We start from the raw sequence: 27,243 nt of genomic DNA, 5'->3' as shown, positions 1-27,243 counted from the left end.
GCGAGCGTGCACAGAAGTTGTCTACCAACTAGAGACAACTAGCAAATGGCGGCACCGGGCTTAGTGCCAGGCCCTGAGAACATGGCGGTGCTGCGGTGCGCTACAGCCCAGTTTAGCTTAGCTTGTTTCTTGCCATCTTAACTTATATTATCCTGTCTACCTTTTGCCTCTGTGCTTTTCCCATTATCTTACTTCCGTAAATCTTACTCTTACTCCATCAATTGTTGTGTAGCTGGATGGCTGGCTCCTGAAGTCCTCCTCCTTCTCTGGCTACTTCTCCTGTCCTCCCTGATTTCTCCTATATATTCTTTCTGCCTGGCAGCCCAACTAGCCTTTCTCCTGCCTTGCTATTGGCCATTCAGATCTTTATTAGACCATCAGGTATTCTAGACAAGCAACGTACCATAGCTTCACAGAGTTAAACAAATGCAACATAAACAAAAGTAACACACCTTAGTATAATATTCCCCAACAGATTGAGGCAAATAAAATACAACCAAGAAAGCATAATTGCATCAGGGATGTTTTTACTGCAGTGACTTTAATTGTATCGCACACATGTGTTATGTTTTTTCATGACGATCTTGATGTTTTTTAAAATCACTTATTTCATGTGCCTCGACATTTTCCCTGCATGTATGTCCATGGGAAGATGTAGGATCTTGGAGTTACAGACAGTTGTGAACTGTCGTTTGTGTGCTGAGAACTGAACTCAGGTCCTCTAGAATAACCAGCGCTCTCAACTGCTGAGTCGTCTTTCCGGCCCCGCTATCTTAACTTTGAAAAAGGGTTTTCTTTCCATTTTTCGCCTTCCTTCCTCCCTCCCTCCCTCTTTTTCTTTCTTTTTCTTCTTTTGGATAGGGTGCCACCCTATATTGCTGGCTGGCCTGGAATTCACTAGGTAAACCAGGCTGACTTCACTGAGATCCACCTGCTTTTGTCTTCTAAGTGCTGGGATTAAAGGTGTGCACCACCACTCCCTGTGATTTAATTCTAATCATGTACTTGTGTGTGTTGGTGTGGTGTGTAGATACGTGTACATGAGTGCTGCTGCCCAGAGGCCAGAAGAGGGCATCTGATGCCCTGGATCTGGAATTACAAGTAGTTGTGAGGAGCCTGATGTGAGTGTTGGCAACTGAATTTAGGTCCTCTACAAGAGCATCCTCAATCATCCCCAATACTCAATGTCTGCATGGTGGGGAAGCTATTCCTGTGATCTGACATAAACTCCACATCACAGGCCACAGAGTACTTTTCTACTGTTCTAGAGTAGGAAGCTGCCATGTTGTGAGGCTGAACAGTCCCCCCCCCCCCAAATCTAGCCAGCACAGTAAAAATGTGTGGAGCTTATACTGCCATAAAAGGTATTAGAGGGATCTCCTACATTCCCCTGATCTATTTCAGGGGAATGCTGCTAAGACTCCAAAGACTTACTAGGTCTGTTCTACCTCTTCCCCACACTACCACCTGCAGACAGCCTTCAATCACAATGCTCCCCCAGGAGACACTAAAGTCAGAGACAATGGTTATGCTCTGGACTGATCTCTGATCAAAATATCACCGTATTCTATAATTGTGTGCAATGATTGCATATCAAGAAAACAATGAAAAAGTAAAATAAAACAGGTGTTTAAGAAACCCTAGCAGACTTCTAAATCCTAAACATATGACTAACAATGATCAGAATAAAATCTCAGATAATAACCATGGTGTGTGTACTTCATATTCATGTAGTGAAGTAGGTACCGACTTTATTCAGTTGTCAAATGAATAGCCTTTGTGGGATCTCTCCATGCTGATCCACAGAGCATCTTTGTCACCAATGGATTTCTTCATTTAGAGATGATTAATTTTGGTCCCTTGTTCATTTGTTTATCCCCATGTCATTTCTAAAATGTCTATTATAATGTCATCAAACGCCCGGCATTTAAAGGTAGTGTGTGCATGTGTGCTATGCAGAAGTCAATCGTAGGTACTGTATCTCAGGAGCTATCCACTGTTTGGAAGCGGGCTGAGCCAAGGCTTTCCTCTGAGGCCCAGAAAAGGAGAAAGAGAATGCTAATTCTGTCTTTGCCCAGGGGCAGACCTGACAAGGTCCCATCTGAGGCCAGGGTCTCCAACAGTTAAGGTTTCAGTTTCTGGGAAACTGACTTTTCTCCCCAACTCAGGTCTTTAAGTTTGCATGGCAAGAACTTTGTCTCAGTAGACTGAGGTCTCTTTCCAGCTGCAGTGATGGTCACTAGAGCCAGCACAAGGGCCCCAGTTATCAGTCACATTCTCAGCAACACACGGTGAGCACGGAAGGAACCGATTTCCAAATGTTACTACCGGCTGTGCTGTTTTAACTTAGTATGTCTCTTATTTTTCTCAGCCAGCAATGCAGTAATTCCTCTCACTAGTTAACAACCTTTTTCTGACCACACACCAAATGCCAGTCACATGTCTGACACCAGGGTATAAATGTGGAAGGCCTAAGTTTTCCTAAGGAACTCACGACTGTGTGAGTTGTGGTGGTGTTGGTGGTGTGTGTAGAGAGATGTTTCGTAGTGGGGTGAGAGAGAAGGAGGTGGGGTTGTTACTGGGTAGACGGTTAGAGGTGACGAAACTATGTAACTATGGAAAAGGACGGCTGTATCTTGGTGGCAGTGACTCCCCAGGTCAGAGGCCCCTTTGTGCAGATCAAGAGCTCCTAACTATATCAGAATCTAAGAGCCCAGGGCACTTCTCCGGCGCGCGTGCAGACAGACAGTGCAGCATGTTCTAGAGACCCCTACTTTATTAAAATGACGCTTACACGGTTTTGTTTCTCGACCCACCGTTTTAGCCTCCTCCAGAGATCAATGGAAGGAGTAGCCAGAAAAGGGAGAGCGGATCCTCCATGATTTGTGAGAGCAAATGAATACCCACCACTTACAAGGTGGGTACCAAGAATGCTACCCACCTCGTAAGGGTTCCTAAAGTGTCTTTAGAATCCACAACACTGAAGCCTGCTGACTACTCCCCAGCCCCTCCTTCAGGGCATCACACTCCACTCCCTTTGGTGTATAAGCTGTGCTTTGCCAAACGCGAGCTTCAACTCTTCATTCAATTCTAAAAGCCACAAACCTGGAGACCCGCCCTCACTATAAAAAAATATACAGTAACTGTTGAGTTATACACGAATAAAGAAGCGTGAAGGATGGGGCTGGCGAGCAGAGGCCATAGCCGCCAAGCCGCCAACAGGAGTTCGATTCCCGGGTTCCTCAGTTGTCCTCTCCGTTTTCCAGCTCCACACATGAAGGGGAGGGATGGGCGGGACACAGCTCCGGGTCACGTGGCCGCTCGCGGACTGCTGTAGCGGGAACAACCTTCGGACCCCGCGCGTCGAGAAGGAACAGCAAGAGAGGCTGCCAATTGGCTCCAGAGCAGCCTACAACGGACACCGCCTCAGCCCGCAGCACGGGGTAGAACCGGGACGCAGCGCGCGTGACGTCAGCACCGCCTGCCGCGCGGGCCGGAGTTCGCGCCTGCGCACTCCGCTCTTCGCGGCTGCTCTCGGCGATCCCGCCTTCCCGCCGCGCGTCACTTCCGTAGGACGCGGCGCGTCGTCGCTCCGTCACTTCCTGCCGCTACCGGTGTGGACGGTGGGTGGCGGCAGGCCGGCTCCGCGGCGCTCCCCTCCCCTCTTCCCTCCCTCCCTCTCCCTCCCTCCCTTGGCGGTCGCGAGTCGCGGGGACTCCCGAGCCGGCCTCGGTGTGAGTGCGGGGCGCCGCTGCGGGCTGAGGAGAAGAACACCCGCGGTCCGCGCTTCGCGTCACCCCGCTCGCCGCCGCCATGGCCATGAGGCAGACGCCGCTCACTTGCTCCGGCCACACGCGGCCCGTGGTGGACTTGGCCTTCAGCGGCATCACGCCTTACGGCTATTTTCTGATCAGCGCCTGTAAAGGTGAGCCGAGCCCGGCGGGGCCGCGGCTCGCGGTTGCCGAGCGGTGGGGGCGGGGTATCGTCGCTGCCGGTTAGAGCGAGAGGGTGCTGGCCTCTCGGCTCGCCCCGGTCAGGCTATGTGTGGCACCCTCCATTCTCCCCGGTTTTAGTGCTCGTTCAGAAAACCGTGCACTGCGCCTTCGACACAGAACTGCCCTGTGTCTCCGAAGGGTTTACTGGAAGGGGGAGTTAGGCCAGGCCGAGAGGAGTGCCTTTTATGCCTTCGCATTCATCCCGCTGTTTCATCCTTTGTGGTCGGAGCCTCTTTTCTTTTCTCCCCAGAGGAAAATGTAATTAAGGTTTAGTTGGTTCAAAGTCACAAATGCCTGTCTAGGTTGTTTTGACACAAGGCAGTGGCTTCCAGCCTCCTGTTCGTGGGTATCTGTGTGTTGTCTGCGTGCTTGCTTGCACATGTGTGAAGGGGCGCCCAAAGAGGTTCGAAGAGGGCGTCGGGTTCCCTAGAGCTGCTGTTACAGGGAATCGGAATCGGGTCCTGGAAAGCGTTTCTCCGTACAATTGTTTTGTAATCGGAGTTTGCTAACGTGAGGGAGGCGTCTGATCCAGTCCCAAAATCATTTATGCTTCCAAGGAAGAGGGACCAAAATTCCTGAGTCCAGTTATGAGGACCAGACCCATGGACCAGGGCTCCACAATGGGACCCCCCCCCCCAGGTTGCTATTCAATATTTGATGTTATGTTGCAGAATTCTAAATCACATGTCTTAAAATGTTTTCTAGATGGCAAACCTATGCTCCGCCAGGGAGATACAGGAGACTGGATTGGAACATTTTTGGGTCATAAAGGTGCTGTTTGGGGTGCAACGTTGAATAAAGATGCCACCAAAGCTGCCACAGCAGCTGCAGATTTCACGGCGTAAGTAATAAAGATGGCTAACTTTATTCTCTCTGACTTGTGTGGTGACATCATCAGAATCTGCGACTCAGCTGGTGCCATGGAAAACACATGGTATTTGATCTCACCAAGATCCCATCCTGGTTCCCCAGACTTGAAGGTTTAAATGACTTAACTCTGTCTTTGATTGAGACCAGGATTCTTTTATGATGCCTCCTGGATAATGGATGTTGTGATGTCCTTTACAGATGTTTCTCTAAATTGAGTACTATATAGTGCTACCTCCAGGTGCTTTTTCACTCAGTTTGATTAAGGGCTTATTCTTCATTTCCTATGGTTTTAAAGATGGCAGTCTGAAAGATGCTTGATCTTCCTAAGGTCCTCATCGTCACCAGTTTTTGATTCTACTGGTAGTCGCTGTGTTTGCCACTGCCTTAGTTCATGCTCATCATAGCTCCGCACTGCTGGGAATTTCTTCTCCATTATTTCTATTTCTGTTGCTGCCACTCAGTCAGTTAAATCATGTCACTGCTCTTCTGAGGATTTGGTCTCTCTTTACAGTTATACTTTCACCTTGAGTGGACAGGAGCATAGTCGGGAGAGTTTTTAAAATACTCAAGTCTGTTCTGTTTGTCAGTTGGGGGATTATTAAGTCCTGTCCTTTTTGCTCAGGTAATGCTCTCTGGGTGACCTGCAGTCTCTGAACCACTGTAATCATGGAGAAATCACCTCACTCTAGTTCACTGTGTCTTTTGGCACAGGCTTTGCTGGACTAAACCATTGCCACAACACATGTCACTTGTTGGGAATTGCATGTATTATCAAACTGACTTACAGTGATTCTCTGCACTTTAGAGGCATGTGTTGCAGTGTATATAATTTTGGTGTATAGTTACACTAGTGTTTGCAGTCATCTCTGTTTTTAAACCAATAAAGGTAGCTTTATCTGCTGTTGTTTGTGCAGGCATGTGCATGCCGTGGTGGGTGTTTGGAGGTCAGAAACAGTTTGGGAGTTGAGGTTCAGGGATCTGATTCAGGTTGTCAGGTGTGTGCCTACCGAGCCATCTTGCTGGCCCAAAGACAATGTTAAGAGCTGCTGTTCATGTAGACAAGAACCTGGAGAGTAAAATTGATCTGTTGATTTCTTGTTTAAAAGGATTTCATACTAAGGAGCAATTGTAAATTGTGTTGCCATCTTTGACTTAAGCGTATTAAAACTATTAAGTTTAAAAAAAAGACAGCTTATAGCATATTACCATATACCCTTGTTGAAACCTAGACCTTTCTATATACAGCCCAGTGAATTTTACTGTATGTACATTTAAAAATAAGCGGAGTTTAAAAAGACAAGTAAAGCTCTGTGGACTTTTCTGTGCCTTTGAGGAATCAGTTGCTGTTACAGCATTGGTGTAACCATCATAAAGCTTTGTGTGCTGCCCTGTTAGGATGTTGTAGCATAAATCTGATTTTAAAAGCTGCTATGAGTTTTGTGTTAATGTTTCTAGGCCAAAAATTGCCTTAGATGTCAGCTGCATACTAACTCACAATATGCAGCACTCTGTTATATAGCCCAGACTGGCGTCATACTTATCCTATATGTATAGCTAAGGATGTCTTTGCATTTCTGGTCCTCAGCCTCCTTCATTTGAGTTAAGCTGTCACAGGTGAGCTGAGAGCCACCACACTGGTTTTATGTGTGTTAGTAGGCAAGTATCTGTCAGCTGAGATCCATCCACAGCCCTGACAAAGTGCTCCGAGGAGGTGAAAATGGGAAAGAGTAATGCTCAGATATGGAAGAGTCCTGGAGAGCAGAGGGAAGCTACCTACCTGTTGTCTTGTTTGTGCACTAACTATAGTACTTACTGTAATTAATGTACCCTTAAGGTTGAGGCCATGTTTTATATTCCTTTCTTTTTTTATGATTTATTTTTATTTTATGTGCATTGGTGTTTTGCCTATATGTATGTCTGTGTTAGGGTGTCAGATCCCCTAGTAGGGGAGGTAGAGATAATTTTGAGCTGCCAGGTAGGTCTTAGGAATTGTACACGGAAGAGCAGCCAGTGCTCTTAACACTGGGCCATCATCTCTCTAGCCTTTTATATTCCCGATTTAAATACTGCTTTATACTTGCCTGATAAGTCACTTGAAAAAAGTTACTAAAGTAAAAGGTCAGGGAATGGATCTTGATTTTTATTTATTGGATATTTGAGCCTGTAATTGCTGTAGGTTTCTCTTTTTTTTCCTAGTAAAGTTTATTTTTCACTAAGTTCATTAAGAACATTGTCATTGGAGGTGAAATTTATTGATTTTTTTTTTAAAATAATGGGTGTAGAATATTTGATCAGTGTTATACAGCTAGGTATTTAAGAGGGAGGGGGCTTTATTTTCAGCTTTTGAAATTGAACCCAGGCTCTTTGTCAAGCACTGTACCACTGAGTTAAAGCCTCAGCCCTTTTTAAATTTCATTTTGCTAAGTTGCAAAACTGACTTAACTGTATAGCCAAGGTGGTGGGAAACGTATAGCCTTCCTGTTTCAGCTTCCCATGCAACTAAGATTGATGAGTGCATAACACTACAGCTTACTTGGAAGGTAGGCCTGGTGTGGGCACACGTTCCTAAGATCACAAGTTCAAGGCAAGCCTGGAGTACACAGAATTCCAGCCAGGTGGGCTTTATGATTAGACCCTTCCCTCCCAGCTCCCAATTTCATTGTGGTAATTAGGTCACAATCTTTTGACAGTAAGCTCATGGTTAATAATAGTTTAGATCAAATATAATCTAATTAAACTTATAATTATGTATTATATATTGTATTATAATGTTATTTATATTATATTGAAACTAAATATATAAATGTAAGATAATAAAGTTGTAAGTGTTGATATTGTGGACATTAGTATTCTCAAGGATGAGCTTTTAGATTGCAGTTTAAAGATATATTCTGTTAACTTTGATTTTACCATAACCTGGCTTTAACAGTGTCAATTAAAGCAGACTGCTTTGCCACTTACTGCTTTTGGTCTTATACTGGTTTTCTGGGCAGTTAGGGAGGATCCTGTATTGTAGTGAGAGCTATGATGAATCTTGTTTTATACATCTTACCAAATTCTATGCTAGCCCTCAGGAAAATAAATAAAAAGTATACAAGAGTCCTGGTCATGTGGGAACTATTTTGAAATGGAGAGAAAATAGTGATAAATGTTTCGAAAACCCTGGTTTTGGATTTTTCTGCTGAAGCAATGAAAGCCAAATCCTGCCGAATTGATAAAACAAAGTTTAATAAACTGAGCCAAGCAACTCCGGGGTGATTCTCAGAGGGAAGAAAGCAGGAGAGAAATCACGTGGCAGGTCTAGGGACCAGGCCTTAAGTACCCTGTAGATGTTCCTAACATCTCCTGGGGAGGAACAGCTTCCTGAAGGTGGGTTCTGGGGAGAGAGGTAGATGGGGTTCCAACAAAGAGTTCCCAGCTAAACATCTGGGCAGGGTTGAATTGGGAGAGGGAGACCTGAGCAGATAGTCTCAACAAACAGGTGTGAAAAGTGTATGGGTCACCCCCTCCTATTATTGAACTGACCCTGAGCATAACCAAGGTTTTATCTTGTTGCTGCAGGCCCTTTGTCTAGGTCATTTGGAGTATTGCTGACTTAAAGGACTATAGGCTTGAGGACGTGTCTATGCATAGTTGTATTAGTCTGGGTTCTCTAGAGGAACAGAACTTATAGAATGAATCTCTGTGCATAAAAGGGTATTATTTGAATGGCTTACAGACTGTGATCCAGCTAATCCAATAGTGGCTACCTTTGAACAGAAGTTCCAAGTATCCATTCTGTCAATGAAGCTGGATGTCCCAGCTGGTCTTTCCACTTCAAATGAGGTGTGCCCAGTCATTGGAGTTTGTGTTAACTCTGGGTGTAATCAAGGTCACAACCAAGAATAGCCTATACAATAGTGTTGATGCTTTCCTAACATTTGCACTTGTAATTGATAGTAGGTGTGTGAACACAGTCAGGTATCCTGTATTTGAGTCCTGATCAAATGTTTCTGTGACCGCAGATCCTTTGACATCTGATCCTGTGTTTCACAGTCCACCAAAGTTAGAGTAGTAGTAGCAAGCTTGCTGATAGCTCTGGTTAGTATTATTCTGGTCTTCAGTGAATGTGTAGCATACATTGCGGTAAGATTTTGTTGTTGGAAGAGTATTTGACTTATTTAAATAGACATTTCAAAGGGCATTAAGAGATGGAGTATAACTCAGTGATAGAGTGCTTGCTTGTCATGCTAGGATCTGTGTTCAGTCCTGTGTATGACCAAACAAAAAAGATTAAGATGGACATTACCCAGAGTTCTCTTGACACTCGTAAAATTAGGTAGATACGTCAGGTGTTTTGACAGTGTGATGCTTCTGATCCTAATCCATGTGAACTCATAGCTAGATAACCCTTCTCTGGCTAAGAATGAGTATGTATAAACAAAACCAAGGCAGAATCCAGTGCCATGGTCCTTGAAAGCTGAACTCTGGAATAACTGAAATAAATGGTTGCTGGGTGTGGTGGCACACACCTTTCCAGTACGTGGGAGCTGAAGGCAGGAGGAGCTTGAATTGGAGACCAATTTGAGAATATGTCAGCTCAATGCCAGGACTACATAGAGAGATCCTGCCTCCCCCAAAAGAAGAATTATTAATTATTGAATGAGAAGATCTAGTGGAGATTAGTGTTTGGAATTAGAATGCAAAGAACTTTGAGCATACAGATATGAGCAGGGTGTGGGAGCTGAAGAAAATATATGGGTTATAGTTATCTTGGGAGCCTAGGATCAGAAATAAAAGGAGGTTGGGGCAGAGTTAAACTAGAATCAAAGAGACCAGAGTGTATAAGAGAAATCACGGTGACATTTCTTGACATATTTTACAGCTATTCATAGAACTTCAAGTTTGTATGTGTAAGCTTGGATGTTATATCACTAATTCCTATTTCTTACTTTTGTACATTTTATCTAATGCTGTTGATTTAGAATGCTTTGTGCTCCTGGTTCCTGGTGTAGTTCTGTTTGCTTCTTAGGACCTCTGGCTCTCCTTGGAATCTCTAGACTTTGCATGTACCTTATGTGCTTGGAGCGGGGAGAGTGACTGCTTGGTTTTATTTTTTATTTTTTTTTTTATTTTTGATTTTCGAGACAGGGTTTCTCCGTAGCTTTTTGGTTCCTGTCCTGGAACTAGCTCTTGTAGACCAGGCTGGCCTTGAACTCAGAGGCCTGCCTCTGCCTCCAGAGTGCTGCGATTAAAGGTGTGCGCCACACTGCCCAGCTGGTTTTATTTATTTTTTTTATACTTATGTTTGTGTTTTAAGAAAGATCTCACTGTGTAATTAAGACTAACCTAAATGCGGAATCCTCCTGCCTCAGCATCATAAAGTTAGTGTATAGGTGTGCCTAGTAACACCTAGCCCTCTACCATCTCGATTTAAACTTGATCTGATCTGTATCAAGGTCTAACATTGTACAGATTTGAAGTAGTTAAATTCACAGAAGTGCTATGTAGTTTTCTCTGGCATGTGAGTAGACAAAAGGATGACTTGATGAACTGAATTGGTTAAAATATTCTTCTGGCTTGGTAAAAACAAATACGGGTATAAGCTGTTGGAGACCAGCCAGGATAGAGGTGTGGGGATTAGAAATATAAGTAAAAAGTACGAAGATGCGAAAATAATAAAGCAGAAACCATAGGAGAGTGCTAGGAAGGAGTTCTAGTGAATACTAAAATCTCCCGAGTTTAATTTTCCATATGGTTTTAATGCCCTAACACAAAAAAGGGCGGAGGGGAGAAGGCAGCAAAAGACTTAACTCAATACAAAGGACATCTCAAGCAGTCAATTGCTTTAACACTTTGAGACATCAGGTCATTAGTATTCTGTTTAGGCACTGAAGCCATTCTAGACCAAGCATCCTGAAGGTAATCATTCCTAAGGTAACCTCATATTACAAAAGAAGGAGCAGAAGTATACTTGCATGTCCTGACCATCTGTCAGGATGGAATGGATCTAATTGTTTGAGCCATCTTAATGTCAAAAGAACCTGAGTCGGGATATGTAGCTACACTTGTCGTCAACAATTTTGAGCAACCTCCAAACTCTCTGACCATCAGACAAGGTGGAAATAGGCTCACATTTTTGGGCCTCCACATAAACTAAAGTAGGCTGGGTTAATGTGAGAATCTTGAATAAGTTACTTTTTTCCAAGAAAAAATTAAAAGTTGAAAAGTCCTATGGAAAAATTGCCTTTTTAAAAGAATTGCCTTTTTTAGATAAATCAAGTATCATAATAATGAGTACTTAGATACATGATACAATTACATAAATATTATGTGTGTCATTATTTTGTATTGATTAGAATTACCATTATACTTAACCTTGTATTGATGTTGTGGAATATTTGTTTATGTTCCTTTTTTAGCAAAGTGTGGGATGCTGTCACGGGAGATGAATTGATGACCCTGGCTCATAAGCACATTGTCAAGACTGTGGATTTCACACAGGTGTGAGAAAATGATATTTTGGCTAAGGATGTAGTTCAGTGTGGTATACTGTTTGCATAGCATGTGAGTGAGGTCCCGAGTTACATTTGAGTTAAGTGTTCCTCAGCTGCAGTGACAGTTTCTGTGCTACAAGGGGCGGGCAGCAGCAGAATGGCCGTGCTTGTGGTGCAGTTTAGTGTTTGAGAGGGAAACTTGAGCTTGGCCATTCCGTGTGTAGAGTGTTCTCCTAGAAGTAGTTGGCTACAATTTCATCTTTTTGGTGATTATATTTAATTAACTGTTAAAGTGGTTAATCATTTTTCTTTTTTGTTTTCAGGATAGCAACTACCTGTTAACTGGGGGGCAGGATAAACTGCTGCGCATATATGACTTGAACAAACCTGAGGCAGGTAAGCATAACTGTGTCTCACTTTCTGCTTTTCCATAAAAAAAAAAAAACTGATTAAAGAACCACAAACATTTGAAAGTTAAGATCAGTACCAGAAAGAAACATTCATTATCTCTTCTCCTTTGTTAAAACCTTAATTTTTGTTACAATATATTCTGTCAAGTTGTTTTCTTTCCTATGCCAATTTTATTTTACTTTTGTCTTATTGCATACCTCATACAGCCTTCAGGCAATGTAAAATTTCATTATGATAAACTGTTGTGTGCTGTTCTACTCTTTTGGCTTTATTGGGGCCCACCACTCAGCTCCCAAACAAATCACACAGAGGCTTATTATTACTTACGAATGCCGGCCTTAGTTTGGCTTATTTCTTGCCAGCTTTTCTTAATCTAAATTACCCTGATTACCTTTTGCCTCTGGGTGTAGGTGGAGGCTGCTCGTTTGTTTCCTGGCCACTTGGACCCGAAATGATCACACATTAAACTCTATTAATTACAAGACTGTTTGGTCAATAGCTTAATCATGTTTCTAGCTAACTCTTCTGTCTTAAATTAATCTATTTAATTTATCACCATGTGTATCACCATGTGTATTTAATGATACACCATGTGTATCACCATGAGGTTGTGGCCTACCGGTAAGGTTCCGGAGTGTTTGTCTCCTCAGCAGCTACATGTGTCTCCGACTCTGCCTACTTTCTCTTTCTGTGTCTTCCAGCCTGGCTATATTCTTCCCTGTCATAGGCCCAAAGCAGCTTCTTTATTAACTAATGATAATAAAACATATTCATAGAATGCAGAAGGGAATCCCACATCACCTCCCCTTTTCTGTCTAAATAAGGAAGGTTTTAACATTAACAAAGTAAAATTACACGTAACAGTAGTTATCAAACAAGAATTATAGTTACACTATTTAGTCTATTTACATTTGACAAATTAAGGAAAATATCCTGTCTTTGTGAGTCTAAAGTTTTATATCTAATCTATCTTTTATAACTATAACTTACTTCAACTCCATCAGACTCCAGAAGGATACAACATACCTAAGTAAACAGGAAATACTTTGTAAACAACTTCCAAAACTCTAGAATTGATAGAGACATCTCGCTGCCTGAGCAGTCACCCACAGTTCTTCTGTACCATTGGGGCATCCATCTTCAGCCTACAGGCCTTTAGTATCTGGCAGAGTTTTTCATGAAACAGGGAATTTCAAAGACAGTTCTGCCTATATTGGCAGTTTGTCAGTCATGTAGAATGTCTGTCAGGTCCTTCTATGAAGCAGGAACCCTGAAGGACAGTCTCACTTTCTTGAGGCAACTTCAGCAGTCATTTTTCTCTTTGCTGCATGTCCAGTTTATACAGCATACTATCAAGTAGTCCAGGCAAGAGCAGTTTCTTGCCCAAATTGCTAACCAACTCCATAAAGACTCTCTTTGATACCTATCATCCTTTTGAAGTAGATAGGTGCTGCCAGGAGCAGATGTATCTCATTATCATGAAAAGTCTTAAAACATTTTAAATGCCCTATTCTGTTACTCTTTGAAATATTTGAAGAATACCTACCTACCTGAAATCTTTAAAGTGAGCAGAGACAGTCATAGAGTAAAGGAGTAAAGAAAAATAAGCCCCGTAAAGATGAAATATATACAGAGTCTGGATTATGTATATTACTTTTTTTTTTTTTTTAGTTTTTCGACAATGAGATATGTACAGGGAGACATTTCATTGTGCAGGCTGCTAAGCTAAACTAACATGTACTTTAAAGGTATCTTGATTTCAAAATTTGGATGTAAGGAAATGTTGCTTTGGAAAATCTGGTCTTTTATCTTTTTCTATTTCTGTATACTGTTCTTTCCTACTTTTTCCATGGCCTGCTGTGTAGGGATGGCTGGCCCCTGATGTCCTCCTCTCCTTGTTCCCTTGCTCCTCTTTTTTCTCATTTTTCTTTCTATTTATACTCTCTGCCTGCCAGCCCTGCCTATCTTCTGCCTCGCTATTGCTGGTCTCTTTTTTAGGTGTTTTAGACAGGCACAGCATAGCTTAAACAAGTGCAGTGTAAACAATGTAAACAAAAGTCACACACTCGAAAATAATATTCCTCATCAGTAAGGGATTTTCATTTCATGATACTAGGTTCTGTAAAGGTATTAGAACAATGTTACTAGATTTTGGGTGATGTGTGATGTCACCCTCTGTAGGACAGGATGTTGAGACATCAGTGTGCATCTGAAGGGTGAGTGTTTCAAAATTTAGCTGTATTGGCTGTTAAGAAGAAACATCTGTAGGTGAAGATAGTATTATTCATGAATTAACAAAATTGACACTAAGTTTAAAAAAGTATATTGTGATTAAGCAGTTATTCTGTAGCGTTAATATTCTATTTGGAAAAGCATTTCTAAAGTGATGGATTGTGCTTCTCACCACTGTTCTGATTATCTGCTTTGCCTTTTTCTCTGCCTGTTTCTTGGTATTCTTAGGCTAAAATATGCGTTGAACTTCTCTGATAGGGTAAAGGTTCAGGAGTTGGGGGACTTTTCTTCATCTTCACCTCCCCAAGCTATTTTTTGAGTTTTTTTTTCCCCCAGTGGATTAGCAGTAGAAGTGATAGCAATTAATGAAACTTTGACTGTATGTCAAATAGTATTAAGCACCTCAGCTGTATGTTTGTACTTAATCATCATAGACTATATGTAACAACTTCTATTACCCCAAGGTGAAGAAATGAAGTTTCTCCCCTGGGAATTGCTTATGCTACTTTAAATTTTCCCTTTCTCCTTCTGCCCTCTATCTTCTTGACAATTGTGTGTGTTTCGCCTCATTAGTTACTGCCAGCGATGACTTGGATAAAGATCCTAGATTTTTATGAGGATTGTACACCCTTGTTTCTGGGCCCATGTTCTTACCAAGAAACATCACATTTGCTGTCCATTAATAGTATGTTGTGGTATAATAGTACCTTTGGATATAGAAGTCAGTGTAGAAAACTACACGTAAGTGGAGGTGTCTCCGCTTTATATAGCAAGGTTCATTTGGGTTGAGGTTCATTGTCATAGAAATGAATTACTGTTCCAGTTTAGCAAACCTTAGTGCATCTGATAGACATCAAATTTGGAATGGGCTGTTTTTGTATTGCTCAGTTCAGAAAGCCAGATATTTATTATGCATTTTAAATTGTTTTATCTAAAGAACCTAAGGAAATTAGTGGTCACACTTCCGGTATTAAAAAGGCTCTGTGGTGCAGCGAGGATAAACAGATTCTTTCAGCTGATGATAAAACTGTTCGGTAAGTTAACTTTTTTCAATAATTGACTGTTTGAAAAGCATTTTACCTTGGAACTTATAAATACATTTAATAATCATGTTGGAAAATATGTGTAAGTTAAAATTTATCAATGTATGTCACATTTACCTGGAGCTGTTTACTATTATTTACATGGGGTAGAATTCAGAAAGTCATTAAAGCTGCTGATGTGTAGTTGTTCTGAATGTCGTCATGGATAGATTGGCTGAGGGGATTCATAAGGCTCTTAAAACTTTGTGTGTTATGACCTGATGTATTTTCCTGTGAAAAGATTGGTAACTGTTGGATAGACTAAAACAATTGTCAAAATCTATGATAAAGTTGATTTCATCGACAATCTAACAAAGGTTTTGACTTAGAATCCAGAACTCCTTTATGATTTGTGACAAAAATTACTTTATAAGTATGATTATTTTTCTCAGGGATTTATGTATAAATAAAATTGAAGATATTTCTGATCACTGACGAAACATTACTTTTTCTTTCCTTTTGCAGTCTTTGGGATCATGCTACAATGACTGAAGTGAAATCTGTGAATTTTAACATGTCTGTTAGCAGCATGGAATATATCCCTGAGGGAGAGGTCCTGGTTCTTACTTACGGGCGGACTATTGCTTTTCATAGTGCAGTAAGGTATGCCCAGGAAATTCCTGCATTTTATTTTGGGGGTAAAAGGGAGAATCAGCTTATTTTAAAAATAAGGGCTGGTAGGCTGGCTTAGCTGTTGATTAACAGTGGTTGCTCCTTTTGTGGAGGACCAAAGTTCAGTTCTCAGCGCCATTAGGGGATACGACTCAGTAGCGTGGCTTGAGACCATAGGTATAAATCCCTAGGACCTAAAAACTGTGAAGGATGTAGTGCGGACCTGATCATTTCTTTTTCTGTTGTGTTTGTGTGTACTTGTGGTTTTTCTCTTAATAAGACTATGATGCATATAATCTTGTTTTTCTAATTAAAAATGTTCATATCCATTAAAACATTTTTATTGGTGGGTATTTCATTAAGTTGTATGAGGTTATGTATATGTTGTTGTGCTCTATCACTGTAGCTAATATTGTGGTACATCTTTGTTCTCAGCACCGGAATCCTGTAAGTACCATGTTGAGTTCAATCATAAAACTGAGTGTGGAGTTCTTAGCCTTGGCACTTAAAGGATTTCTGTAAAGATTAGACCAATTGTATTCTGACAGTAGTCTTAGCATATAGTCTCAAGGAATATGTCCAGTGTTCAGTTTCATTGACTAGGAGACAGAAAAGTAACACGAAGTTCTGAAAGTGTAAGGGAGCTCCGGTAAACACAGTAACTAATAGTGGAATACTTTTGCCCGGAACTATCAGACTGTACAGCTGTAACTGCTCATTCCTGAACCATGTGATCCTGCTGTAAACTTTTTCCTGAGATCTCATTTGGTAATACCTGGCCTATTAAATGTTTCAAACAAGTAGTCATCTGTAGTGCTAGATATGCCACAGCTAACTTTAGTTTTTTATCTGTTTTGTTGTTTTTGTTCTTTTTTTTTTTTTTTTTGAGACAGGGTTGTTGACAGAGGTTTCTGTCCTGCTCAATCCTACAGCCATTCAACGCCAAGAAATACAGAGGTTTACATTAATCATAAACTAGTTGGCTTATTAGCTCAGGCTTCTTATTAACTCTTCCTTACATCTAAAATTAGCCCATAAGTCTTGTCTACGTTAGCCACATGGATTGGTAACTTTATCAGCGAGGCAGTCACGTCTTTCTTCCTCAGTGTCTGGGTGACTACTGCAGACTGAATCTTTTTTCCTTCCCAGAATTCCCTAATTCTCGTTGCCCCACCTGTACTTCCTGCCTTGTGGTCCTGCCTATACAATCAGCGTTTTATTAAATACAAGTGAGAAATCTTTACAAAGTATAAGACCATTGTCCTACAGCACTCTCTCCCCTTTTTTTCAAAACAACTCTGAATCTAATCTTTGTTTAGCTTTTTTCCTGACCATTATCAAGACCAACTTGTGACCAACACTCTAAACAACAACAAAACAATCCATAATCCATTTTTTGAGAATGTGGGCATAGTTTTCTAGGCTACCTCCTGCTGATTGGGTGCCCTGATTGTCTTATGGGGACCTAAATGAAATTTAGAATTATGATCAAGTCCTGACTGGAATATTCTGTGAGTCTTGATCATTTCAGGCAGCAGTCTTGAAACTGTTCTGGACGTAGAACTCAAGACATCTGGGCAATCCGCTCCTATCAGAGATTTCTTAGGGTGTCTTCCTTGGTCAAACCTGATTTTTTTTAACTCAGTATGAATCCACAGTCCCTCACTCATTTCCACAGGAAATGAAAGCAAAACCTCTTCTCCAAAGTAACGTATCTTTTGCCTTAAATTTTAAAGTTAAAGCATTTTAAAAATATATATGTTGTATTAATCCAGCAGCGTTTGTAATCAAATGTCTTTTAGCAGCTATTGTTCCTTCCTCAGCCATCAAACAAGCCAATGACAACATACAGTATCCAGACTATGTATTTTTCATCTTTACATGGCTTTTTTTTTTAAACTCAATTTCTTTTATTTTTATTTTATTTTATTTTTTTTTGGTGGGAGGGACTAGGTTTCTCTGTGTATCTTTGGCTATCTTGGCACTTATTCTGTAGACCAGGTTGTCTTTGAACTGAAAGAGATCCTCCTGCCTCTGCCCCCCAAATGTTGGGATTAAAGGTGTGTGCCACCACACCCAACTACTTTATCCTTTTTCCTTTCTCAAGCCTATACATATTTTAAAACACACTGTATATCTCTTTTTCTGAACATACGAGTCTTTAATTTGCTAAGCTATATGGCTAGTATTAAAGCCATGGCTTTGACAGCTGGATCCACCCTATTCCTTAGCTTTCTGAGAGTTTAGCTTCATGGTGGAGGTACTGGCGGGAACCATATTTATTGCCACAATTCTATGGAGTTTCAAGATCCCTGCCACCCCCAAGAGGCATGCTGTAGGCTATTCATAAACCACATATTGGCACTATTTGTTGACGGGTTTCTGTTCCACCTGGTCCCATAGCCATTCAGTCCCAAGAAACACACAGAAATCTACATTAATAACTGGTTGGCCTGTTAGGTCAGGCTTCTTATTAATGAATTCTAACATCTTAAATTAGCCAATAATTGTTGTCTGTGTTAGCCACATGGCTTGGTACCTTTTATCAGCGAGGCCTTCTCATCTTGCTTCCTCTGTGTCTGGGTGACGGCTGCAGACTGAACTTTCCTCTTTCCAGAATTCTATTCTCGTTCCCCACCTCTATTTCTTGCCTGGTTGCCCTGCCTATACTTCCTGCCTAGCTACTGACAAATCAGCGTTTTATTAAAACACAAGTGACAAATCTTTACATACAAAGTACAAGACCATTGTCCCACAGCACTCCTGCACCTTTTTTTTTTTTTTTTAAAGAACTTTTTAGAATCCTGTCTGTCTTGGGACTCTCTTTGTAGACCAAGGTGGCTTTAAACTCAAGAGATCTGCCTGCCTCTTCATCCTGAGTGCTGGATGGGGTTAAAGTCTTTCCCCACCATGGCCTGGCTAAGTTTAATTTGCATGTTTTATTTGTCGCATGTGGTGGTTGATGTTTTATATTGAAGTAATTTTCAGGATTGAACTGAAAATGTCTGATGAGGAAACTACAGTTGATATTTCAGAGGAATCAGTTGGCATTGATAAATCAGCTTTTAATACAGTTAGCCTGAGTTACTTTTCTATTGCTGCGAAAAGACACCATGACCAAGGCAATTTACAAAGGGAAGCATTTAACTGGGGGCTTTTCAGAGGGTGAGTCCATAACCATCAAAGCAGGAGGTAGGCATGTATGGTACCAAAGTAGTAGCCAAGAGCTTATATCTGACCCATAAGCAGGAGATGGACAGAGAGCTAGCCAGACTGGGTCTGACATGGGCTTTTGAAACCGCAGAGCCCACCTCCAGTGATGAAGCTTTTTCAGCCATGCTAATACTTACCGAAATAGTCTACCAACTGGGAATCAAGCATTCAAATATAGCCTATAGGGGCAATTTTCCTTTAAACCACCATATAACCGGGTTAAAAACAGCTGTTAACAGTTTTGATAGCAGTTTCTTGTATTGGGGGTAGAAGCCTAAATCCTCAACAATTGAGAAAACATAATTGACATTCATTTGCATTGTCGTGATTCTCTACTGTGAAGCTTGCTTTATGTTTTTTACTTTTTTTACTGTTGAGCAGTCAACCCAGGGCCTTCATACGTTGAACATTCAACCCATAGACATAAACATCTATGTCCCCGTCTTTGGGTTTTTTGGCACAGGCTTTTAAGACTGCCATTCATAATTGTAGCAGCGTAACTGAAGGCAGACAGAAATTATAATAAAATATTTAGCTTTAATTAGGAAAAGACTTACAGAACCCGAGGTTCCCACGGAGAACAGGAAAGCAGAAGGGAAGGGGGGGGAACATCAGCAATATTTATTAGTAAAAAAATATCCTCAGGGACCCCGCCCTACAAGCAAGGTGATTGGCTGAGGCCACCCCTACACATAATGTATTTGTGGCTGGTTTCTTCCATATCCTCCTGAGCTGGTATGCATGTTTGTACCACTGTTCTTGGTCTGTATAACCTTTTTCATGTTCATTAAAATAATGCATCTTTATTGGGAAAAATTTTGAATGTTTTTGCTCATGTTTTTTAACAGTTCATTTACGCTTGACTGAATGAATACTTTATCTTGTATTTCAGAATTTAGGAATAATTTTACTGTGGATAGATTTGCAGACATTTATGTTTTTGTGTTCTTTTTTCCAGTCTGGAGCCAATTAAATCCTTTGAAGCTCCTGCAACCATCAATTCTGCGTCTCTTCATCCTGAAAAGGAATTTCTTGTTGCAGGTGGAGAAGACTTTAAACTGTATAAGTATGACTACAATAGTGGAGAAGAATTAGGTAAGGCTCGTGTCTGTTCCTTGAATCAGTCGTTCTCGATCTGTGGGTCACAAGCCCTGGGGTTACCTAATCACAGGGGTCACCTAAGACCTGGAACTAGCTCTTGTAGACCAGGCTGGCCTCAAACTCACAGAAATCTGCCTGCCTCTGCCTCCTGTGTGCTGGTATTAAAGGCGTGCGCCACCACTGCTCAGCCTACCTAAGACCATTGGAAGACAGATATTTACATTACAATTCATAACTGTAGTTTCACTATGGTTATGAAGTAGCAACAAAAATTTTTATGGTTGGGGGGTCACTACAACATGAAGAATTGTATTAAAGGATCTCAGCATTAGGAAGGTTGAGGACCATTCTCCTTAATAATTTACGTTATCAAAATATTAACTTCTAATAATGAGTACCTTAGATATTGACCTGTAGTGTGTTGAAAGTAAGTTTTGCAGCTAATTAAAACTTGAAATTCAAAATGAAATTCAAAAATGAAAATGTTTTTACCCATTTTGGATAGAAATATCTAGATCTAATGAGGGATCACTGGTTTATGGAGGTACCTTTAGAGAGAGTCTAATATTATTTTATATAATATACTATTATATATTTAATATATTTTTATTGAATTTAAATTAATTTCTAAAATTAAATAAATGTAATTTAATGTATAAAATAAATTGTATATATGTAATATTTTCTTTCTTGAGTCTTATTTTCATAAGTTTCATAATAGTTCCTTTTTTGTTGTTTGTTTGCTTTAGTTTTTTTTTTTTTTTTTGAGGCAGTGTTTTTCTTTGTAACAGTTCTGGCTGTCTTGAAACTTGCTCTGTTGGCTAGACTGACCTCAAACTCAGATCCACCTGCCTCTACCTCCCAAGTGCTAGGATTAAATGCATGCACCACCACCGCCAGCCATCATAGAATAGTTGATAATGTGATTAATTTGATATATCCTAACTTGATAGTATGTATAATAGTATGCTAGACAGTTCAAAGAGCAAGACTTTATTGCTTACTTTTATGTTTACTTACCAAGTCTAAACAGGTATTATTCCTCTATTCTTACATGCTTTTTATTCTCCGATTAGCTTGAATATTTTATTTTCTGTTTATAAACTCCCACCTCTTTTTTTTTTTTTTTTTTTAACCTGTTTCTAACTGTTCTGGTTTCCACCCAAAGAACTAAGTTAACTAGATTTGTACACAAAGAACAAGAGGCAGCTTTGTTTCCTTTCTTGGGGGAAACTGGTAGATTGGGGTTTGTTTTAGTGTTAGACTATTTCAGTCACATGTTCAATTCTTGTCAGTTTGAAAGCGGTGGCTGGGTCCGCACTGGGAGGTGCTCAGCATCAGTAAAGCCCAGGCTGTGATGAGGAGGAGAAACGGACAGGTGCTGCACTGTGGACCCAGTGTTCTCATGGCAGTCTCTGTTCACACACCTTTGATTGTGTGTGTGTGTGTGTGTGTGTGTGGCGGGGGCTTGTGGGGTGAAGGTTGAATCTAGAACTTTGTGAACAATATTCAAGTATTTTACTCAGATTCCTCTATTCTTACATGCTTTTTATTCTCCGGCTAGTCTGAATAAGATGATGGAGCATTAAATTATATGTGGGAAGCATTTGTAAGTAAGGGTTTTACTGCAGTAGAAAACCTTCCTAACTATTTCCCATAAAATTTATTATATTAGAATGTAAGGGTCAGTAGTAAGCATTGTGGTGGAATTAAGAACCATAGACTGAGTATGAAAAAGAGCTCCACCTGGTGGCTCTCTCTAGACGTGGAAGGAATTGCTTCCTTTAAAAGCAGGTAATAAATTCAGGATATAGAAACTGGGATGGAATTGACAGACTTCTGCTCCGATCTCTACAGCTTTATTGATAGCTCCTCAATTCTCTGTGGAATGTGAAACCTCATTTTCTTTTTCCAAAGACAGTCTGCCTCTGCCTTACTGGATTGAAAAGGGCTAACTGATCCTAAGGAAATGGCAGAGATGATGTCCCACGAATGCAGACAGTGTCTCTTTTAGTAAATCAGTACTTAGCCTAATAATCAGCTTTACATTAAGTCTGATAGCCCTGTTCTTCACCTTTTTCAGAATCCTACAAAGGTCACTTTGGCCCTATTCACTGTGTGAGGTTTAGTCCTGATGGTGAACTCTATGCCAGTGGTTCTGAAGATGGGACATTGAGATTGTGGCAAACTGTAGTAGGAAAAACCTATGGCCTTTGGAAATGTGTGCTTCCTGGTAAGGACGTTTATTCAAAGTTAATCAAGTTATTGTGCATAGATTTTGTATTATTTGTAAATTCTGCTTCATTGTGTCTTGTTTCCCTTAGATTTTGAATTATGTAATATGATATAAGCAGAGTGAAACCATAATTCTAATCGAGCAATGTCCTTTATGTGCTGAATTGAATGAACTTAACTCAGAATTTATTACAAAGGAACTAGGGAGATGGCCCAGTGGTTACTGGTGCAGATACACAGAAATATCAAATAACAGTTGTAAGACGGCAATATGAAGAATTTACACGTATTAGTCCAGTTTCCTCATAGTATTATATTACTTGATCCGTACCACTGAAAACGTGTTTCTCAGTTAAAAAGCAAAACGCAAAACGACAAAGACTTACTACTAATCTCAGCATAGCTGTAGTACTAAAAGTGACTTTGAGATGTCTATTTTAGAATCACAGTAACGTTTAAAAGAGAAACTGTGCTGTGTGAGTTCACAGAAACTGCTGTGCTCCTCCTCAGTCACTGCTTTTCTCTTCACAGAGGAAGACAGCGGGGAACTGGCAAAGCCAAAGGTCGGTTTTCAAGAAACAGCGGAAGAGGAGCTGGGTAAATACAAATTAGCTTTTCTAAGAGTCTTGGGGATGTAAAAATTAAGTGTATGTGTGTTTTGGTCAGTGCCAAAAGTAATTTATTAAGTGTGAATAGATTTGAATTAAATTATGGAAAGCTTATACACGAGTGTGTAATCATTAGCTACAGAGTTCTAGGCCTTCTGTACACTGGGCAGGACAGTGTCTTATTCTAGTGAACCTCAGAGACAGGTGTTATCTTAACAAATTACTTAGTTTATAATTGTGAAGTGAACTAGCATTTAAACCAGTGGAGACCTGTGGAGGGATAAATGTGAGATTTTAAGGATGTGGTATTGATGAGGGGTGGAGGAGTTCAACAGAAAACAGAAACACCAAGGCAGAGAAGCAAAATGTGAAGTGTAAGGGCAAAACAAAACCCAGTGCCCTGAGTGCTGTCTTAATATTTGGAGAGTTTTATGAATAGGAAAAAGGAAAAAAAAACTTTGAATTTTTTTTTTAAGTGGAGGGATACATATAAATTTGGGAAATAGTAGTGTGGGGAAAGAATAAGAGTAGGGACATTAAAGTCTAGGGTTGTAGCCATGGGATAGATGAACAAGAAGGAAAGTGAACTTGTTCTTACTGGGAGGATTAGCAAGATGGGTAATGGTTAGATTAGAAGATGGGTCTTTGCTCTTAAGTAGTGACTTGGGGTGGTGAAAAGGGGAGAGTTTACCACAGACTCTGCGGCTCCTCTCTCTCCACTTTTGATACTGTTAGGACTCTCTCCTCCCCCAGTAGAAGCAGTGTTTAATGCTTATGGTTTTGAATTGCATAGGCTTAAATTTAATTACTAAAGGAAAAGACAGGACTCAAAGAGACATGATTTTAATTAAATGCTGATTGTGTAGTTGGAGTCATTTGAAACTTACCCTGAAAGAACAGGGATGGGGATTAAAGCTGGTGTGAAGGCCATAGAGGAAGATGTCTGGGTTCTGCTTGGGTGTTTGGTGGCCTGAGTCTTGTAGATAATGCATGATCAGTAGCTCCCTGTTGCCATCCTTACCATAGCATGCTTACAAACCACCTTTCTACTTATTTCCTCTTTATATAGAAACATTGATTTTCTTCTTTATTACATTGACTATGGTTTTGTTTTTTAATTGCAGAAGAAATTGCTTCAGAGAATTCAGATTCCATCTATTCTTCAACTCCTGAAGTTAAGGCCTGAGCATCAGCTGTGTGCCATAGGTGCCATATAGTTTATGGACTAAACAAGCAGAGAAAAGCATCAGCCTTCAGAGTGACTCTGCCTGTGGCAAGGAAGGCAGAAAATATTGGGGAATATGAATTAGCTGCAGTGCACGAACAACTACTGGGTGTTCCTGTGAGTGAAAGTAGCTGCGTGTTTGAGGTGCAGGCAGGAGGGTGATGCTCATGTAGTGCCACAGCCTGCTGTCTCGAATGAGCAAGCCAACGTACACTTTACATTTTACACTTACATTTCTTGTAGCTGTCTATGTTATGGAGAAGAAAAATATATTGGCCTATTTTTGTGACTTTTCCCTTAAAGCAGAACGTCTCTTTTCTCTCAGTTGGGAAGAAGAGGATTTACATGATAAAGTAACTGGTTTGTCTCTTTCATTGTACACTGACTGCTTCTGAACATCTAATATTTTTTAGTTATCTAAATAAAATGCCTCTAAAACAAGATGATGTTCTGTTTCTTTAAGAAATTTTGATACATTTGAGTATTAAAACTGGAACTATCCAAAAAGCTTCTACATCATATACAGCATTGTGTAGCAGAAGTTTGGTTACAGGGTCTGAACTGAACATTCCCTAATTCTGAAATTTAGTTACATAAACTTGATATTTTCATTCTGGGTGTTCATTTACCTTCTTCCAGATTGATAGAATTGCTTTTCTTGCATCTTTAAACATGCATGTTAGTTACTAAAAAAAGAAAAGCAATTGGAAAGAACAGAAAAATAACTTGAAACCCGATTCTTGTGAAAATCACTAGACATGAAAGAACATGTGTGTTTGTACAGACAGCCACGAGTTCATGACTGGGGTAATCGGAACTTGCAATATTGAAGATGTATTAGACTTTTTGTATCACATCCTTTAAATTTGGGTCATTCAACTTTCTAATAAATTGGATCAGTTGAGTATATTTGTAGTTTATTTACTTTTTTACTATATGAAGAGATTAAATTAGTAATTTGAAAATGCAGATGAGTAGTGTCTGTTAATTTGCTTTTTTGTAATTTGTCTTTTGAATGACCTTTAATACTTTGCTTAGAAGAAAGAAAAGTTGTTTTGTCAGGTTTGTGACAACTGACCGGAAGCAGGCACTACATGCCATGCTGGCCTGGGAGAGTCCATTGATGAGCCTAAGGGCAGTATTGTTCCTGTGTCTGTGTTTAACATGCCCGGTCCTCTGCTCTGTACCAGTATTGTCAATGTATCAAGAATTAAACTGAGAGTTTGACCCTAAATAAAAATTTACATGCATCTTTTGGAATGGAAATTACTTGGTGTTTATGAAGTTTTTAATAAATTGAGGGCATTTCTTAGTTTTGTGCCATTTGTTTCCTATTGCTGGAGCAAGTTTGTAGCTTGGACGGACATGTTTATATTAAAATCACAGTGTCCTGAGGCTAGAACATGTCTCACTTGGCTAAAGTCAAGGTGCTGGCGAAGCTGTGTCCTGTCTGGAGTTAATAGAGACTTCCTCTGCCTTCTATCAGCTAGAAGATGTCTGCAGTCCTTGTCTCTCTTCAGCTGAACTTGTTTCTCAATTTCTTTGATGATTTAGCACTCAGGTGCTCAAATGAGTAGGCATGGATGATCCTGCATGCATGTTCTGAGTCCTGCATCCACTGGGGCTGTTCTGGATCTGTTCTTTGCCTGCCTATAACCACACTGGCTCAGCAGTCCACACTTCCCTTAGGTGTTGAGCCTTCCTGCCTACTTGCCCCTGTGTTTACCTGGTCCTCATCCTTCCTCTCTACACTGTAGGAAAGGGGAATACTTTAGAATTTGAACATTAAGGAACTTAGGTCATTTAGCTTGGATGCAGGTAGATAATTTCTTGGTAGCATGCCTCTTGTATTGAAGTGAGGCTAAAGAAGTAGGGGCCTACTAGAGAGTTGGTTTAGTCAGATAGAATGCTTTGCAAGTATGAGAACCTTAGTTTGGTTCCCTCAGCACCCACACAGCATTAGGCATGGTGGTGCGTATTTGTGAACATGCCTACATCCGTATGTGATAGTTACATATTAGGATACAGGATTGCTTGGTCATGGCTGCTGAGGTAATGCATGAGTTCTTGTGTTGGGACATGAATATTTTGTCCTTGGCTGTTGGCACTCTTGGTGTTCTAGTGGGTTCCAGGTTTGTAGTGCCTGCTTCTCTTTTTTACAAGGTTAAGTAGACATAATGGTGGTGTGAATATGATCTAGATAAATTCAAATTACTTAGAAGTAGCTGTGTGGACTAGACTAGATAGATGAGCCTCCATGAATGGGAACAAGCCAACTACTATTTAGCTGCGAAATTGTGTCTGACACATTGATAGCTTCCATTTATCATGTCCTCAGGTATACACAAACCATACAGCTCTGCAAGACAAACTTATTCTGGTCACCCTGTTCTCTAGTAAGTAGATGTAATAATAGTCCTAAAACCTAGTCATTAAGTAAAGTTGAAATTTGGATGGGTTTAGCTCATTAGAGTCCCCACTACCTAATTGCTGCTCAATTCTTAATTTTTGCTCTTCTTAGTATACATATCTGGCAGGATTTTCCAGAGATGAAAATGCTTTTGTATATCTGGAAACACCTAGAGCAGTTGATTCATGCTAGGCAAATGCATAGCTGAGACGTTTTCAGCCGAGCAGAGATGAATCCACGTGTGAATGCAGATTAGATGGGTAGCAGCCAGGCTGGAGAAAACGTCAGCATCGCAAGATTTCAATTTTAGAGAGCCAAGAAATTGTCAGGTAAAGAAAATGAAGTTCACAAAGGCCACATGTGTCCTAGGTCACATATTCAATTATCCACAGGACTAAGTTTAAGGGGAAAAAAAAAAAAAAAACCCCTTCAGGGCCGGAGAGAGGAGCATTTACAGAGTGCTTGCTCTTTCATAAGAGTAGTTTGGCTCCCAGCTCATGACTGCTTTTAACTCCTGCGCCAGAGAATTATGCCTTGGCTCTGCAGGTACCTGCACAGATGTACGTGTGTCCGTATACACACAAAAATGAAGTCGTGCCCCCCACCTTTTTAATGAAAGAGACCATTCATTAAAGTCTTTGGTCGAATGTGATAGCATCCCCCTACATTCCCAGCAGTGTGCAGTATGAAAGTTTCTGGCTCGCTGGTTCAACAAAGGCAGCCAGATTCCTGTCGCAGAAACAGAAGAAGAAACCGGACGGTGGTGGTGGTGG

General features: G+C 40.6%; 1 protein-coding gene across 1 annotated transcript; it reads left to right on the top strand.

Moving 5' to 3' along the window:
* The first annotated feature begins 3,619 nt into the window (after positions 1–3,619).
* Positions 3,620–25,372, top strand: Strap (serine/threonine kinase receptor associated protein). Its single transcript, XM_050135208.1, has 10 exons — positions 3,620–3,925; positions 4,701–4,836; positions 11,267–11,348; positions 11,665–11,737; positions 14,922–15,018; positions 15,532–15,669; positions 19,850–19,986; positions 22,076–22,225; positions 22,759–22,824; positions 23,960–25,372. Exons 1-10 carry the CDS (start codon positions 3,814–3,816, stop codon positions 24,019–24,021), a joined length of 1,053 nt encoding a protein of 350 aa, XP_049991165.1. The 5' UTR covers positions 3,620–3,813; the 3' UTR covers positions 24,022–25,372.
* The last annotated feature ends 1,871 nt before the right edge of the window (positions 25,373–27,243 follow it).

Source organism: Alexandromys fortis, unplaced genomic scaffold, assembly GCF_014885135.2.
Source record: "Alexandromys fortis isolate MF-2015 unplaced genomic scaffold, M_Fortis_MF-2015_v1.1 scaffold_21, whole genome shotgun sequence".
In the NCBI taxonomy this organism is placed as follows: domain Eukaryota; kingdom Metazoa; phylum Chordata; class Mammalia; order Rodentia; family Cricetidae; genus Alexandromys; species Alexandromys fortis.
This window is presented reverse-complemented; position numbering and strand designations above follow the sequence as displayed.

What these genes read in the sequence shown, in the direction of transcription:
- Strap (XM_050135208.1), top strand. Translation starts at nt 3,814, where the DNA reads ATGGCCATGAGGCAGACGCCGCTCACTTGCTCCGGCCACACGCGGCCC. An exon ending in AGACTGTGGATTTCACACAG is followed by an intron (nt 11,349 to 11,664) that starts GTGTGAGAAAAT and finishes TTTTGTTTTCAG; the next exon opens with GATAGCAACTACCTGTTAAC. An exon ending in GCTTTTCATAGTGCAGTAAG is followed by an intron (nt 15,670 to 19,849) that starts GTATGCCCAGGA and finishes TCTTTTTTCCAG; the next exon opens with TCTGGAGCCAATTAAATCCT.